A 19,119-nucleotide genomic window follows, 5' to 3' on the forward strand; every position below is an offset into this window, starting at 1 on the left:
ATTAAGAGTTAGACTCTTGGTTTCGTCTCAGGTCATGATCTCACAGTTCATGAGTTCGAGCCCCGAGTCAGTTCATGAGTTTGAGCTCTGCATCAGGCTCTGTGCTGTCAGCTTGGGATTCTCCCTCTCTCTGCCCTTCCCCTGCTCGAGCAGCACTCGTGCTCTCTCTCTTAAAATAAATAAACGGGGGGGTGGGGGGGAGGAAGAATCATTATTTTAAAATAAAAAATAAAAAAAAAATAGAAACAAGATTTGAACCCAGGTCTTCAAATGCTAAGACTAGTTCTGGTACCAGAATTATCATTTTCCAACAGGATGATCTTCAGTAGGTAATTTAACCCACAGATAATTTAACCTCATAAGTAAAATGAGTATAATCAAAGCCTTCTCTCCATAGGTAAGTAAGTAAAGGCATTAAATACTAATAAAGCATTTGGTGCAGTGATTGGCACTCAGTAAACGTGAACTATTGATTAAGGGATTTAAGTTCTTTTATATCATTTGATTAAAGTTCTCTGACATGCCAGTGTTTTTTTCATATGTAAATGGAAATAATAATATCTCCTTTGCTGTTTTTTTAAAGTTTATTTATTTTTAATTTTTTTTTAACGTTTATTTATTTTTGAGACAGAGAGAGACAGAGCATGAACGGGGGAGGGGCAGAGAGAGAGGGAGACACAGAATCCGAAGCAGGCTCCAGGCTCTGAGCGGTCAGCCCAGAGCCCGACGCGGGGCTTGAACTCACAGACCGCGAGATCATGTCCTGAGCCGAAGTCGGACGCTTAACCGACTGAGCCACCCAGGCGCTCCTTTAAAGTTTATTTTTGAGAGAGAGAGAGACGGAGACAGAGGGAGAGAGAGAGAACACGTGCACGTGGGGGTGGGGCAGAGAGCAAGGGAGAGAGAGAATCTTAAGCAGGGTCCGTGATGCCAGCACAGAGCCCCACTTGGGGCTCCATCTCATGCACTGTGACGTCATGACCTGAGCTGAAATCAAGAGTTGGACGCTTAACCAAGTGAGTCACCCAGGGGCCCCGCCTTTGCTGTTTTGTTTTGTTTTGTTTAATTTTTATTTTTAAGTAATCTCTACACCCAATGTGGGGCTCAAACTTACAACCTGGAGGTCCAGAGTCACATACTCAAGCACCTAGATGGCTCAGTCGGTTGAGTACCCAACTTCGGCTCAGGTGATGGTCTTGTGGCCCATGAGCTTGAGCCCTACATCGGGCTTGTCCTCCTCAGCCTGTCAATGCAGAGCCCAGTTCAAATCCTCTGTTCCTCTTCCCCTGCCCCTTCCCTGCTGTACTCTCACTCTCAAAAAAAAAAAAAAAGAAAAAAAAGAGTCACCTCCTCTGCTGATTGAGCCAGCCAGGCGTCCCTCATTTGTGTGTGTGTGTTGTTTTTAATAATTAAATGAGTTAAAGCCTTTAAAGCCTCTAGTAAAGTGCTTAGCGTGTGGTAAATGGGAGGAAGGAACAGAATTGCCTTTTAAGAAATACCAAACTAAAGTCATATTTTTTTCCTCCAAAAAATTCGGTGTTGTGTAGGTGCCCATTTGTTGACTGACAAATGAGTAGATGCCAACATCACTGTAATGTACAGCATAATAAATTTCACTTTTCGTTTTTTTAAATTTCATTTTTCTAAACCACGTTGCTTTTTAGGCAATCAGAACACTTGCCTGTCCCTAGTCAGGCTTTCTAGCTTCTTAGTTGGGGATCGGCAAATCATTTTCTTTTTGCCTTAGTGTCCCTACAAAGGCTGTGGGGATTAGTCAAGACTCTCCTTTGAGATCCTGAAAGAAGGAAAGTGGCTCTGTGACTGTGGTCATAGGAACAGTCAGCTACTTCTGAGTCTCCCTACCTCTTCAATTCTTAGGACACGTACTTAGGGCACACACAATTTTTTTTACTTAGGAGTTTGTGGCTTTTTTTTTTTTTTTTCTAGATTCGTAGCTTCATTTTAGAAAGTTTGTCAAGTATTTAAGAAACACAGAGAATCACTGTTAATATTTTGTTGTCTATCATTTGGGTTTTTTTTTTTCCCCTATATGTATAAAATTGTAAAAATAAATTAATCTTATACTGTATTACACTTGCTTAAGACATTATATCATAAATATTTCCCCATGTTCTTAATAGTTTTCCCAAACAAAATTTTGTGTCTGTATAATATATCATCATATAGCTAGCTATACCATAATGCATTAAAAATGTTTTTAATGTTTTATTTTATTTTATTTTTTTAATTTTTTTTTAACGTTTATTTATTTTTGAGACAGAGACAGAGCATGAACAGGGGAGGGGCAGAGAGAGAGGGAGACACAGAATCTGAAACAGGCTCCAGGCTCTGTCAGCACAGAGCCCGACGCGGGGCTCGAACTCACGGACCGTGAGATCATGACCTGAGCCGAAGTTGGACGCTTAACCGACCAAGCCACCCAAGCGCCCCTGTTTTATTTAATTTTTGAGAGAGAGAGAGAGAGAGAAAACACAAGTGGGGGATGGGCAGAGAGAGAGGGAGACACAGAATCTGAAGGAGGCTCTGGGCTCTGAGCTGTCAGCACAGAGCCTGACGTGGGGCTGGAACCCAGGAACCTCGAGATCATGACCTGAGCCAAAGTCTGATGCTTAACGGACTGGGCTACCCAGGTGCCCCCATATTGCATTTTTTGCATCACTGGTGTATATTTAAGTTTGACCAATTTCCCACCAATAAAATAATGCTGTGGGGTATAGTTGTACATAATTTCTTATTCTTATTCCTAATTTTCTCTTTAACATAAATTCAGTGGTATTCTGGAGCCTATTTGTACTGGCTCCTGAGAGCCAGCTGTGGGCATTGCTTCACAACTACACATTTATGTTAGTAGCTTCAAATTGGCCATTGTGGGAACATTTATATCACAAAATCAGTAAAGGCTACAAATCAAGGGCTGCTCTCCCTGCCCTTGTCAGTTGTTATTTGCCAGTATCCTAGTGTATAAATTCCTCAAAGTAGTATTTCAGAAGCAAAGAATGTACGCATTTCATACACATTTTAAACATTTTGTTATTACCTTGTTGCCCTCCAGAAAGGTGAGGCATTTCTACTGGCAACTTGTGAGAATGAAGCAGAGTTGGTGTTTTAGTCAGCTTCCAGTGGAAGTGCAGATTTTAAGAGCAGAAATCAATGAAACAGACAATAGAAAAACAATATAAATCGTTGATTAAGCCAAAACCTACTTCGAGAGTATCGGCAAAATTGATAAATCTCTAGCCAGACTGATCAGGAAAAAAAAAAAGAGAGAGAAAAGACATAAATTACTAATATCTGGACTGAGACATTTCAGGGACTTGACTCTAGATACCACAGGCATTAAAGTAACAATAAGGGAGGGGCACCTGGGTGGCTCAGTCAAGTGGTTAAGTGGTTAAGCGTCAGACTCTTGGGTCATGATCTCGAGGTTCCTGAGTTTGAACCCTGCATTGGGCTCTGCACTGACAGTGTGAAGCCTGCTTGGGGTTTTCTCTCCCTCTCTCTGCTCTTTCCCCACTCGTTCTCTCTCTCAAAATACATAAATAAACTTAAAAAAATAATAAGGGTATATAGTATGAACAACTTTATGCCAGTAAATTAGATGCCAACAACCTAGATGAAATGGACAAATTCCTTGAAAGACACAAACGACCAAAGTTAATTCAAGAAGAAATAGATAACCGGAAGAGCTGTGTATCTCAGTAATGCAATGTTGGTTTAACATCAATCACTACATCAATAGACCAAAACAACAAAAACAACAAAAAACATATGATCATCTCAATAGCTACAGAAAAGGCACTTGACAAAATCCAAAATACATTCACGATCAAAACTCTCAGCAAACTAGGAAGAGAAGGGACTTTAGCCTGATAAAGGACATCTAGGAAAATCCCACAGATAACATCATATATAATGAGGAAAAATTGAATGCTTCCCCCTAAGATTGAGAAAAAGGCAAAAATGTTTTAAAATTTAATATTGTTCCAGAGACTCTAGCCAATGCAATAAGCAAGAAAAACAAATGAAACACATACAGATCAGAAAGGAATAGATAAAACTATCTTTTTTTTTTTTATTAACGTTTATTTATTTTTGAGACAGAGAGAGACAGAGCATGAATGGGGGAGGGTCAGAGAGAGAGGGAGACACAATCTGAAACAGGCTCCAGGCTCTGAGCCATCAGCACAGAGCCCGACGCGGGGCTCGAGCTCACGGACCACGAGATCATGGCCTGAGCCGAAGTCGGACGCTTAACTGACTGAGCCACCCAGGTGCCTCTAGATAAAACTATCTTTATTTGCAGAGGACAAGATTGTCTATGTGGAAAATTCTAAGGAATCTACAAAAACAGCTATTAGAACCAGTAAGTAAATTAAGCAAAATAGCAGAGTACATGGTCAATATATAAAAATCAATTGTATTCTTAAAAAAATCAATTGTATTCTTAAAAAAAAAGCAACACACAATTGGTCATTGAAATTTAAGAAACAATGCCATTGACAACATTATTCAGAATATTAAATTCTTAAGGATGAAGTCAACAAAAGATATGCAACACTGACGTCTACAGAATTAAATAAAACCTCAACAGATGAAGATACACTGTGTTCATGAATTGGAAATATCAATATTGTTAAAATATTAATTCTCCTCAAATTAAGTTATAGATCTAATGCAATCTCAATAAAAACCTTACAGATCTTTAAAATTTCCAGAATAACCATCACCTGGGTTTGAAATTATGGAAGTCATAAAGTAGTAAATGTTAGGAGCAGAGAATTCCAAGATAGATGGACCTGAATTGAATCCTAACTCTGTCTCTTCCTAACTGTGGGCCCTTGAGTAAATTATTTAATTTCTCATTGTTTAGGTTTTCTCATGTTGTTAGGTACAATTTTCATTAAAATTATGGGTTTCCCTGGGGCATCTGGATGGCTCAGGCAGTTAAGCGTCTGACTTCGGCTCAGGTCATGATCTCATGGTTCATGGGTTCAAGCCCCACATCGGGCTCTGTGCTGACAGCTCAGAGCCTGGAGCCTGTTTCAGATTCTGTGTGTGTGTCTCTCTCTCTCTGTCCCTGCCCTGCTCGCACTCTGTCTCTCTCTCTCAAAAATAAATAAAACATTAAAAAAAAAAAAACTTAAAAAAAATTATGGGTCTCCCTTAAAAGACAATGTTGTGACCACTAGTCAGGTAAAACAACAACAACAACAAAACTTTTTGGATAGGAAAACATGAAACAAAATTAAAATTTGAGAAATGAATTGTAATTTCACCAAAATTAAAAACTTCTGCTCTTCAAATAAAATGTCAAGTCTCAGATTGGAATGGTCCCAATACATGTATCTGACAAAGGTCTTGTACCAGAATATACAACAAATCCTTTACAATCGACAACTTAATTTTTAAAATAGGGCAGAAGATTTGAACAGATGAAAGAAAATATCAGAATAACTGCGAAGCCCATGAAAAGATATTCAGCATCACTAGTCATTAGAGAAATGCAAATTAAAACCACAAAAGGAAACCTCTTCCCACTCACTAGAATGACTAAAGCCGAAAAGACTAATAATACCTAAGATACCTGGAACTTTCATACATTGCTGGCGTAGTGTAAAATGTATTTTGAGAAGCAGTAATTTTTTGTTTTAATTAAAGGTTCTGTTTTGTTTTGTTCTTTGAGAGAGGGAGAGAAAACACAAGCAGGCTCTCGTATAGAGCCTGCTGCAGGGCTTGAACCCACAAATCGTGCGATCATGACCTGAGCCTAAGTCAAGAGTCAGATGCTTAACCGACTGAGCCACCTGGGCACCCCTGGAAAAAAAATTTTTTTTTATGCAGTTAAACGTACACCCACTCTGTGACACAGCAATGCCACTTCTATATATTTACCCAAGACAAAGAAAAATTTTTCCACACAAAGATCCTGCATGAATATTCCTCTTAGCTCAAGACTGGGTGGGAAAGTGCCCATCAACACATGAATGGATTAAATCAATTGTGATATATTCACTCAATGGAGTACTACTCTGCAGCAAGAGGGAATGAACCACTGATACACGCAACAGCATGGACGGATCTGCACAGACACGATTGATGCTGCACAAAAAGAAGTCAGACACAAAAGAGCACCGGCCGTTCCGATTCCATGTGTACAAGTTCTAGTACAGGCAACACTACTTCGTGGTGACAAAAATCAGAATAGTGGCTGTCTCTGACATTGAGGGAGACTGAGAAAGGAACACGAGGGAATTCTCTGGGTTATGCAAATGTTCTGTATCTCGAGAGTGTTATGGACTTCACCAGTGTGTTTGTCAAGTCATTCAACTGTACAAAGTGTGTGCCTTTTACTGTAAGTCAAACCTCAGTATGGTTGATATAAATACACATGTGGAATTTCCTCTTGGTCTGTCAGCCTGCGGTGGAGTTTAGGAAGGGACCCCCCCTCCCTGAGTCAGCTCACAATAGGGCTGTTTACAGTCAATGACCTGCCACCCACAGGCAGCTCCTGAGCAACCCCCCCCACCCCCACCCCCACCCAGGTGCGCCCCTAGCCTCAATCTGGCTCCTTCCTGGTGTCTCCAGGGCTTTTCCTGCTGGTCTCAGGACCAGGGGGAACTCTGGCACGCAACAGACATGGAGGGCCCTCTACGGAGACACACAGGGGCTGGCTTCGCAGTCAGAGATTTGGGGTTCCCATCCTAACAGCGGGGTCCAATCCTGACAGTGGGCTTCCTTCAGAAGTGTGCGACCTTGGCTGACCGACTTAACCTCTTTGACGCGTGGTGTTCCAGAAAGGCAAGGAGGATTTGTCTTTGTATCGTCAGTGCCCAGAACATTCGTCTTCTGCATGAACTCATGCCAGTGCTGGGACAGAAAGTCTGTCCTGAGTACTTGTAAAGTAAAAGTGCTAGTTATGTGCTCTCCTGGAGGCAATAGTTCTTAACATTTTAGGGGGTCACAAACACCTTTCAAAATCTGCTGAAAACCCTGTACTCTCTCCTTCCAGAAAAATACCAATATATATGCTGTTTTACAGATACATATAATTTCCATATTCCTGGAAAGCTTAATGGACCCCGAGTTAAGATCCTCTGGTTCTGGAGGGTCTCACCTAGCTCTGCAGGTTCTATCAAGCATTCTTGCAACTTGGCTACCCTTTGCTCTTCACCTAATCTCTGTCAGAGCCTCGATTCATATAACCCTTTGAGGATGGTTTGCAGATGAGGAAAATGAGACTCAGTGGCCAAATGACTTGCCCAAGACCACATAGCTAGTCATGGCTGGTGTTAAGTTTTTACTTCAGTCTCGTGCCTTCTGACTCCAACCCTCTACTCATGCCTCCAGGTGAGAATTTAATCCCCTTCGAGGGCTCTCTGAAGCCCATGGAAATAGTCTGATTACTGTAAAGCTGGTCATGATGGTAGGAATGAGTGACTCCAGGCCCATCACAAGTACAGCCCTCAGGCCCAGTTCAAGTATGTGTCATCTGCCCCTCAGTTTCTCAATTTGGCCTACAGCCTGGGCAGTGGGTGTGGAGCAGAAGAAGGAAAGAGAAACAGGAAATTATTTAGAATAAGAAGTTTCAGACTGAGTCACACACATGAAATACAACTCAGAGAGAGGCGCTGGGGTGGGAGGGGAAAAAAGAGAGGGCTCTATCCTCTCCCTGGGGGGCAAAGATGCTTGGATGGATGGACCTCTCTCCAGGCTTTGGGTGTGGCTCCCTCTACTTAAAAGGGTGGTGGGGACAGGGAGAAAGAGAGACAACTGAGGGGCTCTGGGAGGAGGGAATGGACAGTAGTCAACAAGCGTTAAGTACTTTAAGTAATTCGTATGTGTCAGGCCCTGGGCTATATGCTTCCGATGCATTACCTCATTTTACCTTCACCAAGGAGAAGACACCACTGTCGATCCCCACTTTAAAGATGAGAAAAATCAAGGCAGAGAAGTTAAATGACTTGCCCAAAGTCGCACAGATAAGCGGTCAAAATTGGATTCTAACCCAGTACTGCCTGTATGTCAAGCAAACAGTTAAACAACCAAACCAGGATAGCCTAACCCCCGAGTCTGCACTTAACCAGAACACTAGACGTTTTGGTTGCTGTTTGCTTGTAACTGAGAAGCTTGTAACTGGGAAGACACTTCACACACCATCTTTTAATGCTCACAATAGCCCTTTGACAGTTGACAGTTGAGGGAACCTCAGAGCAGTGCAGTGACTTGCCCAAGGTCACACGGCAGGTCGGTGTTGGGGCTAGAGTATGATTACAGGTCTGACTCCACATCCAGTGCTGTTCCCACTACTAACTCGCTGCTGCTTTCACAGATGAGTTGGGCAGGAGTCAAGGCAGGAGGGAACAGGTGGGGACCCACTGCATGGGCCTGGGGGCTGGGGGTGGAGGGGTGGCCCACGAGGCCCTCTTGCTCACCTCACAGGGTCTTTCTCTCACGGAGACACAGCCTTAGCGCCAACCTTTTGCCTGCTTCTGTAGCTACCTGCCCTGGGGGTGAGCAGGGGTGCTCATTTAGACTTCTCTCCTATTACTGTTGAGTCATTTCTCCCCTGAGTCCCTTGGAGGTAGTGGGAACCCCCTCAAGACATAGAAGCTACTCAGAAGACCTCAGTCAAAGTGGAAGAACTTTCCAACCGTGCGGGGACTGCCTTGTGATGTGGTGGGGTCTCCGTCACTGGGGGTATTTGAGCAGAACAGGATAACCATCTATGGGAGATTCCTGTAGTGGGCGGAGCTTGGGTCTAGGTCTTCGAGAGCCCTTTTGACTGTGAGATTCTGTGAGTCATTGTGGGATGAAGTTCAGCCTGTGCATCAGGGTGGTATACTATGAGATCTGGGGCCAAATAGACCTGGGTTCAAAACCTGACTCAGTCACCTCCTTGCTGGGGGACTGTGGGCAAGTTTTCTCTCTTAGCCTCATAAGACGGAAATTTCAATACCTACCTCATGAGATTGCTTTGAGTACAGGTTTCCTCCACTATCCGAAAGTACGAATGTTTCTATGAAAGCTTCTGTAAGCCAAAGTGACATGTAAAGTGAAGAAACAATTAACGTTAATGTATATGGAATTTTTTTTTTTTTTTTAGCTTTCCCAGACCCCAAAAATAACCTCTTAGGCTTCTCTGATACGGTAGGACCCATCTTGCTAACGGATACACAGAACAAACCGAAATCAAGCACAGATGTTCACAGACCCAGTTCAAAGCTATGGTAGCTTGTGGGAGCCTGGCTAGCTCAGTTGGTAGAGCATGCAATCTTGATCTTGGAGCCCTGAGTTCAAGGCCCAGCTGGGTGTAGAGCTTATGTAAAAAAAAGAAAAAACAAACCTATAGTGGGTTGATGCTGAGTGTAGCTCCCCTGGGAGGAGTTTGGTGGGGCTGCTTTGGGGTGAGCACTGCCTCTATAAGAGCTCACTGCAAACAAACACTCAGTACTATTTATTTTCACTTTTCGCCTTTTTCGAATCAGTGAAAATCCTCTTTTGAAAAATGGGGGTAGCTGCCTGTGTATGTCGTGCTCCGTGTAAAGAAGGAACTCAATAAATCGTTCCTACTATTATGGCCATTAAATGAACGGCCAAATCACAGATTGGCAGGTCCTTTGGCAGTCTTTTATGAGGGCTGGGTCAGAGAAATCCAAGTGTTAACCAAAGTACCAAATGTTTGGATACCTAACATATGTAGGAAACCACCCTTTCTTCTGAGGCTGCCTGTCTTAGAAACAATGGAGAACATGGTACATAAAGGGGGTAAAATGCACAAAACGCTCAGGGACTTTGAGGTCTGTGCCAACAGTTGAGAATGTGAGTCCCTGACTCAAGAGGAGACACAGAGGCTATCTAAACAGTCCCCGGCTGGGAACAAAAATCTCCTGTAAGATCCTGACAAATCTCATTAGTTCTCTGTGTGAAGCCCAGGCAATGGGGAACTCACTACCTTCTGAGACCATCTGTAGGAAACTCCCCACATTTCCCAGCGTGTTCTCCGTTGTTTTGCCAGCTGGGAACTGGAACTAACAACTACATCCTCTAATTGAGAGCCGACCCCATATCATAGGAACGTTTATGATCACATGGCTGGCTGAGGGGAAGAGTGATGACCCGGCAGATCTGTGGAACATTTAGACTTTGAACATTCTCAGAAGCACAGAGGTGGGACAGCACACTCTGTTGAGAGAGTTTCAGAATCACACAGACTCCGATTTGAGTTCTGCTCTGCCACTCACCTGTGTCCTTGGGCAAACTACTTAACCTCCAAGCCCCAATTTTCCCGTGTATGAATCGGAACTGATCATATCTCCTTCACATGAGGAGGGAAGAGTGACTTTGGAATTTAGGGACGTATGGATTCACAGTTTGTTCCCCCCAAGCCAGGTTATTTCTATCAGTGGGCTTTGCCCAGGGAGTCAGCACCTCAGTGAAGGAAATTCCTGGCTGAGATGCTGCTGGTGGCGAACTGTGTTTCTGGAATCCACTGAGGTCCTGGGGAGCTGTCTTGACTTTGTGAACATTAGAACAAGCTTAATGGTACAAGCTGCACTTTCAATTTCCTAAACGTATGCATATTCATTTGCTCATTGATCTTCAGGTGACATGGTGAGATGGACATGAATTATGTCCCATTTAGCAAGTGGGGAAACTGAGGCTCAGAGAGGCGAGTTATTTTGTGCTTTAGAGTTTAGCTGCTAAGTAAACACCTATGGGCTCCCATCCCACCCATCACCGATTCCTGGTTCTTGATTCTTCCCTTTGGTGCCTGGGGCCAATACGGATTGTTTTGGGCCTCAGAGCACCAGCTTCTCTTCCTCCTCCCCAGATGCAGTTCCAGTCTCCTGCAACTCTGAGGGTATAGTTTCTTTCTTTCTTTTTTCTTTTTTAAGTTTGTTTATTTATTTATTTGGAGAGAGAGAGCGAGCAGGGGAGGGGCAAAGAGGGAGAGAGAGAGAGAGAGAAAATCCCAAGCAGGCTCTGCACCAACAGCACGGAGCCCGACGTGGGGCTCTAACCCATGAAGTGTGAGATCATGACCTGAGCTGAAACCAAGAGTCAGGCATTTAACCGACCGGACCGCGCCACTCAGGCGCCCCAAGGACATAGGTTCTATGCTTCCCCCAGTCCCACCATCAAGTCCTTATTCCTGTTTTCTCTTGTGCTCACCCATTCAACAAATGCTAGCTAAGGACCAAAATATTGTGGGCCAGCCCTGATGCTTGGTGCTTGGGGTACAGAAATGAACAAAACACTTCCACATCCTCAAGTTCACAGTCTGATGTGTGTGTCTGGTGGGGGGAAGACATCATCAGCTTTTTCCAAACAGTGTGATGTACAAAGAAATGGAGCATGAGCGTGTCTGGGGATCCCAAAGGAGGATCACCGGAGTCTGTGGGGTTCTTGGAAGTGTCATTCAAATTTTCCTAAAGAATGAGTAGGAGTCAACCAGAACATGTCGCAGCAGAATCCAGGGGAGGCAGGAGCATGGCAAGTTCAGGTTCTGTGAGCAGCCGAAGGGCAGGTTCTGAGAGCTGATGCTCATCAGGGGCCAGATCCCACAGGACACTGTCAGCCTGAGCTCCATCTTGTGGATGATGAGGAGCCAATCCAGGCAGTTGCTGGGTCAGATTTGTCATTCTAATTGTTATTTTTTAAATGTTTGTTTATTTTTGAGAGAGAGAGAGAGAGAATGAGCAAGGGAGGGGCAGAGAGAGAGGGAGACAGAGGATCTGAAGCAGGCTCTGTGCTGCGGTGCTCAGACTCACAAACCAGGAGATCGCGACTTGAGCCAAAGTTGGATGGTTAACCGACTGAGCCACCCAGGTGCCCCCAGATTTGTAATTCTGAATGGAGGGTGTTGGGGACACAAAAGACTGGAGGGAATTAGTAGGTTGCGGCAAAGAACAAAAATATGAGGACGGGGAGGATGGAGACGGGGAGATAAATCCCCCCCAATATCTAGGAGAGAGAATTGATGGGGTCAGGATGCAGATTGGATGGGAAGTGGGGGAAGGAGTCAGGGATGATGCCCAGGATTCCAGGTGGGGCGAGGGGGTCCAGGGTGAACAACCCCGGGTGGTGGGCAGGACAGGGAATGTTGGTTTCACTGCACAGTTGGGGGAAACTGAGTCTTAGGGGAGTGGAACATACCCAGGTCAGGGGCTCAGCACTGTGTGCGTCAGTGGGTGCTCAGGAGGGTTCCTCAGCCCCTGGGACTCCACTACTGCCTTCCCTGCTCCTATGGGGAGGTGGCTAGCTCAGAATCCGCATGCTTAGGCCAATTCTGAAGCTGGGCTGCTAGGGTCAGAAACTCCTTCTATCCTAACAGGATTGATTCACTTCATGGCCCTGGTTTTCTAACCTGCAGAGTGGGAAGGCTGAGACATAACAGGAGCAAAAGCCCTGGTTCGTAAGGCTTCGAATCTTGCCAGACTGGCAGATCTCGCTCGCTGGCTGTCTCCTCTGCTGGCTCTCCCTTCTCTGTGCCGCCCCGAAGTGCTAGCATGCTCCAGGGCTCAGTGGCGGTCCCTTTTCTTCTCTGCTCTCAGTCCCCAGAACAGCACTTCTCAAACTTCGCTGTGCACACAAACCATATGCGGATCTCGTTAAAATGTAGAATCTGACTCGGTAGGTCTGGGGATGGGCCTGGGATCCTGCCTTTCTAACAAGTTCCCAGACGCCGCCGCTGCTGGTCCGTGAGCCACTCTTGGAAAAGCCCGGCCTCTTGGCTCTACAAGTTTCTTCCAAGCTAATGACTCCCAGATTTATAATTCCAATCCAGACCTCTCTCCAGAACTCCGACTTCTGGTTACGACTCTTAGTTGACATTTCTATTTGGAGATTAAAAGATATCTCCCACAGGCGTCTCAAGCCTCTGCCTCCACAACTTTCCCCTCAGTATTCAACTGCTCCAGTCAGAAATCTGGAAGATCTCACGAATCTCCGTTTTCTCTTAGCCTCTCTACCCAAACCGCCAGCAAATGCTGTCTACTTTACCTACAAAGCATATCCTACCTGCCCACCTCCTCCCCATCGCCGCTCTCACCGTCCTAGTCCAGGCCACCTCATCTCTTATCGGAGCCACTGTAGTGGCCACTGACCTGCTTCCTCTTGGAACTAAACCCTGACTCCTTACCCTGGGCCACAAAGCCCAGCATGACCGGCCCCACCTTCCTTTCCAGCCTCATCTCATGCAAACCTCCGGCCCTGATAGCACAGCCATATCGCCTTTTCTTTGGTCCTTCCCTGAACATGCTCGGGCTGTTTCCCCCTTGGGGCGTTTGTCCCGACACTACCCTGTCTCCCGGTCTTGGACAGCCCCTTATCATTCGATCTCAGCTTCTGGGTCACCTCAGAAGACCCCAGGGAGGTCTTCCTGATCATGCCATCTCGCATCTCAACTTAATTCTGCATACGTCTTATCCATAGCTGACCTCAGTTTGCCCATTTCCCTTGTTAGGAGAGAAGACCCATGAAAACAACGAATGACCTTATTTTCTACCTGGTTCGCCAGCGTCTGGAGCCGGGCCAGGGCAGGTGCTCAGAAAATACTTATTGTGGAGAAAATGTCATTCTCCTCTCTCGGCCCGTTTCCCCATCTATAAATGGAGATAATAAAAGAAGAGCATTGACCTCACAACATTAAGATCAAATGAAATATACATGTGAGACCCAGGCGCAGTGCCTGACACTTGGTCACTGGTGGCTAATAACACCGTCACTATCACCAATACCATAACGGGAACCCCCGGTGGGAGTCCCACCTGCTCCCCAAGTGACCTGAGCTCTAAGCAGCTGGGCTCGCTGGCCCTGGCCCATTGTGGCTGCAAAGTCCTCAACACCCAACAGCAGAGAGGGCAAATTCAGGGATGAGAAGAGAGGCAAGTGTGCTTCAACTCAACTGAAAGTTTATTAGGAAGGCCATGGACAGGTGAACCCTGAGATACCAGCTGAGGAAGAAATGAAAAAGAGCCCCTGCCTCTCTTGGCCAGCCCCACAGGCCTCCTGCGAACTCTGTCCTGTAGCAGACTCCAACACAAGTCGGCCAAAAAGTGCTTTCTCGATCCTCCTCCTGGGGCTGCCCAATCTCACTGCAGGGAACCCACTGGCAGGGCCGGTGTGGATGCTGGTGCCTGGAGCTGGGAGCCACGGAGTCTCGGTCCTCTCTTCTAGCAGGAAGAGGTTTAGACCCTTCCCCTGCCCCAGCAGAACAGAACGGAAAAGGAGCTGACTGCGGATAGAGCAAATTCTGCTAAACAGCCAAGGGCTTTGGAAGGTGGTGCTGGACTGCCTTGGAGGTATGTGCAGATGGCTACAGATGGCCAATCGTGGGGTTCCCCGGGGGAGGATGCCAAAGCTCTAAGGAGTCTCAGCCACAGAGAGCCCTAGTATGACTCAGTGCCCCTCCTGGGGCCTCACTGGCTATTTCTGCTCCCAGAAAGGCAAATGGATCTTGTAAAAATCCATGGCAGTTTGATGCCATTTTTCCCTTAAAAAAAAGGTAAGAGTCTGTACAGTGAATTGATTTCAACCGGCAGAGCATGAGCCGAGAAGAGTCCATCCCGGGGAAGGAGAAGGCACTTCTCACACCCTCATTGGGGGTGATCCGGGCTGGCTGCTTCCTGGGTCCCTCGGGGGCTCCGCTTCCTCTGGCCCCGTGACTCAGGCCTGCTCCCTCTGGGAAGTATGCTGCCTCCATCGAGCTAGCACCGCCCTGCGGCCTGGACGCCCTGGCCTCTCACAGGGTGGTGGACGGAAGCTTCCTCACCCGCCGCTGGGCCAGAATAGAGGACTCGATGGGCTTCAGCTGGGGGGTGGGCTTGTTGCTGTTGAGAGCAGAGTACGTAGCTGCCATGGCTCCCTGGGAGAGAGGGTGGGAGGTCAGATCACAACGGTGGGAGGTATAGGCGGGAGGGGGGACGCGTGCTCCCCAGCCTCTCTGTGTTCCACACCCGCCCAGCCATCTCTTAATTCAGCCTTGGCGTTCCTTCGTGGTCATTAGTCCTGCCTCCTCCACCACACTGGAGGCTTCAGAGTCGGAGCCTATGTCCCCCAGAGGACAGTTGACACTCTTGCATGTTAGACTGGGGCTCCCTGAGGACAGACAGATATGACACCTCCTGGCTCTGCCACCCAAGTTCTTACCCATGGAACCCTGGCCTGGACCACCAGATGCCCAGCAGCCCGGAGTGGCCATACCTTCACGAGCTGCAGGTCTTGGTGGGACAGCTGGCTCTGGGGGAGCTTGTCTTTCTGGGTGATCCATGGGTGCTGCAGCACCTGCTTAGCTGTGAGGCGCTGGTGGGGGTCCACATGCAGCATCTTGGACACCAGGTCCTGGGGGGCACAGCAAACAAGAGGGCTGGTGGGAGGAGCTGGCAGGGGAGCCCAGGCTGTGTCCCACTGGTGAGAAATGGACAAGGCGGCCATCTCCCACCATCTCCTGCCTGAACCCTTGCAGGAGCCCCTGCGATCCATGTTCCAGATCATTCCAAGGCCTCCCCAAGCACATGCCCTTCTTTGGGACTTCCTGGAACATCCTTTCCTTTCTCTTTCACCTTCTAGAAGCCACGCAGGAAGGTGGGGAGAACCTAAGACTGGGATCAGGTAGGCTCAGGTTCAAAACTTGATTCTTCTGCTGATCAACTGAGTATCCTGGGCAAATTACTTCAACCCTCCGAGCCTCAGTTTCCCCTCTGAGAAAGAGGGATAACAAATATCTGCCTCATAAGTTTGATGTGAGGTACTATTGAGTAAGGGCTTAACCCATTGCCTGGCACAGAGGCTCCCTTAACTGGAAACTTGCTAATACGGAGAGCTCAAATGTTCCCTCCCCTGAGAAGGCCTCTGTGCTTCGCATGGTCAGTAACTCTGCTCCATGCCTTTAATGCCTGCACCCCTGGAGGAGGGCCTGCCTTTCTCTGCTGCCAGACATCTCCGCTCCTTGTGTGCAAGCCCGTATCTCTCCGCACACCAGGTTCCCACAAGGCAGGGGCTGCGATTATGCAGCCTTCTGTCCCCCACAGGGCTCAGAACATGGGAAGGGCCACTGATGATCACCAAGGTGTCCAAACAAGGCAGGAGGGCAGTCCTCCTGGGAGTCTTCCACTTCGAGAAATACGGCAACAGGGATTTATGGAACATTCCACTTGGAGAAACCAGGTTGCAGGCCATCTGTTCATGAACTGCTAAAACACCCTAGGATGGGACCCTGCCTCCCCATCCCAGATGAGCTGGGCCTCACAGACTTACCTTGGCTGTCTCTGAAACTGTGTTCCAGTTTCCGCCACTCAGCGTGAACCTCCCACTGCCGATCCGGGACAGGATTTCCTCTGGTGTGTCACTGGGTCCATTGGCAAATGGAGTGTATCTGGAGGAAGGTCCACCCAGTTTGGGTCTAGCCTCTGGCCCCCATCCTGGGGCTAAGGGTGGGATGGGGGGGCTGTGTCTCCCCCCCAGGCTGAGTATTCCCCAGGGCGGTATCTTCCCCGTCCCGGTGAGGCTCCCGAAGGCAGGGCTACATCTGTATCTTCAGACCTTCCTGAGCAGAGCTGAGTCTCTCCCATCAGACCACCCCAGCCTGTGCACTAGGGCTGGAGGAATGGGCTGGGGGGAAGGGGACACTCACCCCGCCAGCATGGTGTACAGCAGAACGCCCAGGCTCCAGATGTCACAGCCTTCATCGTAGCCCTGGCGTTTCAGCACCTGGCAGGAAGGTAGGGGAGGGTGGTTAGTCAGACGTGCAGCACCAAGTGGCCCCGAACACTTGCGTGGTCCCCACAGAGGGTAAGACAAGGATCCCAACCATGGGCTGGATCCTCTCTCTCTCTCTCTCTTTTTTTTTTAAAGTTTTGTTTATTTATTTTTGAGAGACAGACAGAGAGAGTGAATGGGGGAGGGGCAGAGAGAGAGGGAGAGAGAGGGAATCCCTAGCAGGCTCTGCGCTGTCAGCACGGAGCCCGATGCGGGGCTCGAACTCACACGCCGCGATATCGTGACCTGAGCCGAAACCAAGAGTCGGACTCTTAACCAACTAAGCCACCCAGGCGCCCCAAGGCTGGATCCTCTCTTGGTACCTAGGCCAAGACCATACAGACTAGAATCCTGGATAGCGTGGGGCCTCTGTAAAGGGCACGAGGCTTCCTGTGCCAGGGCGCCTCACTCTCGCAGGTGAGGAGGCTGAAGCACTCACCTCGGGTGCCACAAAGTTGGCAGTGTAGCAAGGTGTCATGAGGAGTCCGTTCTCAGCCCGCAGCTGCTTGGCAAAGCCAAAGTCACAGATGCGCAGGCACTCAGGGTTCCCAGACTCGTCCACGTACAGGATGTTGCTGGGCTTGAGGTCCCTATGAACAACCTAGGGGCAGAGGGTCCGGTCAGTTCTCCATGTGGGCAGGCTGCCAGGGGCCCAGGTCAACTGCCAGAGGTGAGAGAGTTGAGAGTTACGAAGACGGGCCCAGAAAGGGATAGAAGGACCCAGAATTTGGAAGGAAGGGGCTGGAATGGGGCCCTTAGTGCTGCTGGTACTGCCGACTTGAATTTCATGTCAGTGTCCGCGAGGCAGCCCTCGTTTCACCTGTCCACCCCCGAACTCTCCTTATTTCTCCCTTCAGATCCGCTCATCACAGTTTATCCTAAAGACAGTTCCATTGAAACTTCCCATTGCTTGGGTCGAAATCCTAAGAGTCATTCCCAATTCCTCTTTTTTTTCTTATATTCCTCAATCAAGGCATCAGCAAATTCTGCTGTCTCTACCATTAAAATGTATCCAGAGCTGAACCACTTCTCAACCCCTCTACTGGCAGCAGTGATCCCAACCAGGGACCCTATCGTCCCTCCCTTGTATGACAGCAAACACCTCCTCACTGGTCTCCCTGCTTCTGTCCTGCCTCCTACAGTCTGTTCTAAATACAGCAGCCACAGTGAGCCTGTTGAATATAAGTCATATCACGTCATTCTGGCTGCAACCCCTCCAAGGTTTATCGTCTTAAGAGGCAAAGTCCTTACAATGGCCTAAGTGGCCCCACCTGATCTCCCGAGCCCCTCACCCACGTCTCTTGCACTCTGTTGTCCTCTAAGCACCCTCCTCCTTGCTCAATCAGCTTCAGCCACACCGGCCTCTTTGCACATCCTTCAACATGCCAAGCACACTCCTGTCTCAGGGCCTTTGCACTTACTGTTCCAGCTTTTAGGAACATTCTTTCCTCAGGCATCTGCCTCGCTTATTCTCTTGTTTCTTTCAGGTCTCAGCTCAAATGTCACCTTATCAGTGAGGCCTTCCTTGGACCATTCCATATAAAATAGGAATCACCAACCAGTACTCCTTAGTCTCCTCACCCTACTTTCTTTTTATCCATAGCATTTACCACCATTTGACATATTTATTTAATTGTTTTTCTGAATCTACCCTCTGGAATATAAGTTCCATAAGTGTTTTTGCTCACTGCTATATCTCAACATTGAGAATAGTTCCTAGCACACAGTTGGTATTCAAGGAGTATCTGTTGAGTGGATGAATGACACTTTTTTGTTTTTACTTTTTTTAAAATGTTTATTTTTGAGAGAGAGAGAGAGAGAGAGAGAGAGCATGAGCAGGGGAAGAGTAGAGAGGGGGAGACACAGAACCTGAAGCAGGGTCCAGGCTCTGAGCTGTCATCACAGAGCCCGACATGGGGCTTGAACCCACAAACCACGAGATCATGACCTGAGCTGAAGTCAGACGCTCAACCGACTGAGCCACCTAGGCGCCCCGAATGACACTTACTTCTGAGACCTGAAGCAAATGAGACCTCCGGCTCCCACCTGCTCCTCTGTAATCTGAGGGGGCTGAACCACACTCCACTTTTCATCCTCTCCCCTCCCTCGGTATGGTTCTACGTATAGCCACTCTCTCAGATCGCTGACCCTAGCCCAGAACTTTCCTGAGTCCAGGCTCATATAACTGCTTATCAGATAGAAACCACTGAATGTTCCACAGACCTTCAAACCCAACACATCCCAGACTAAACTTGGTCTTACTCTCGTGCTCCTCCTCCCATAAGCTAACAGGGCATTGTCAAAAACCTTCAATGGCTCCCTACGACCTGCAAGATAAAG

The 19,119-nt window shown here is 47.5% G+C and overlaps 1 protein-coding gene across 5 annotated transcripts in view; it reads right to left on the reverse strand.

The window, feature by feature from the left end:
* Window positions 1-13,912: 13,912 nt before the first annotated feature.
* Window positions 13,913-19,119, reverse strand: part of RPS6KA1 (ribosomal protein S6 kinase A1) — a 52,949-nt gene continuing 47,742 nt past the window's right edge. For all 5 annotated transcript variants that reach the window (XM_053898780.1, XM_053898779.1, XM_053898781.1 and 2 more), the window contains 5 exons: window positions 17,219-17,380; window positions 16,655-16,731; window positions 16,279-16,396; window positions 15,226-15,363; window positions 13,913-14,887 (listed from right to left, as the gene is read on the reverse strand). In XM_053898780.1, coding sequence (XP_053754755.1) covers window positions 14,765-14,887; window positions 15,226-15,363; window positions 16,279-16,396; window positions 16,655-16,731; window positions 17,219-17,380 — 618 coding nt within the window. In that variant the 3' untranslated portion in view covers window positions 13,913-14,764. The remainder of the gene's footprint in view (window positions 14,888-15,225; window positions 15,364-16,278; window positions 16,397-16,654; window positions 16,732-17,218; window positions 17,381-19,119) is intronic.

The sequence above is a fragment of the Panthera pardus genome, unplaced genomic scaffold, assembly GCF_024362965.1.
Source record: "Panthera pardus isolate Hobbes unplaced genomic scaffold, ASM2436296v1 HiC_scaffold_11, whole genome shotgun sequence".
NCBI classification, from domain to species: Eukaryota; Metazoa; Chordata; class Mammalia; order Carnivora; family Felidae; genus Panthera; species Panthera pardus.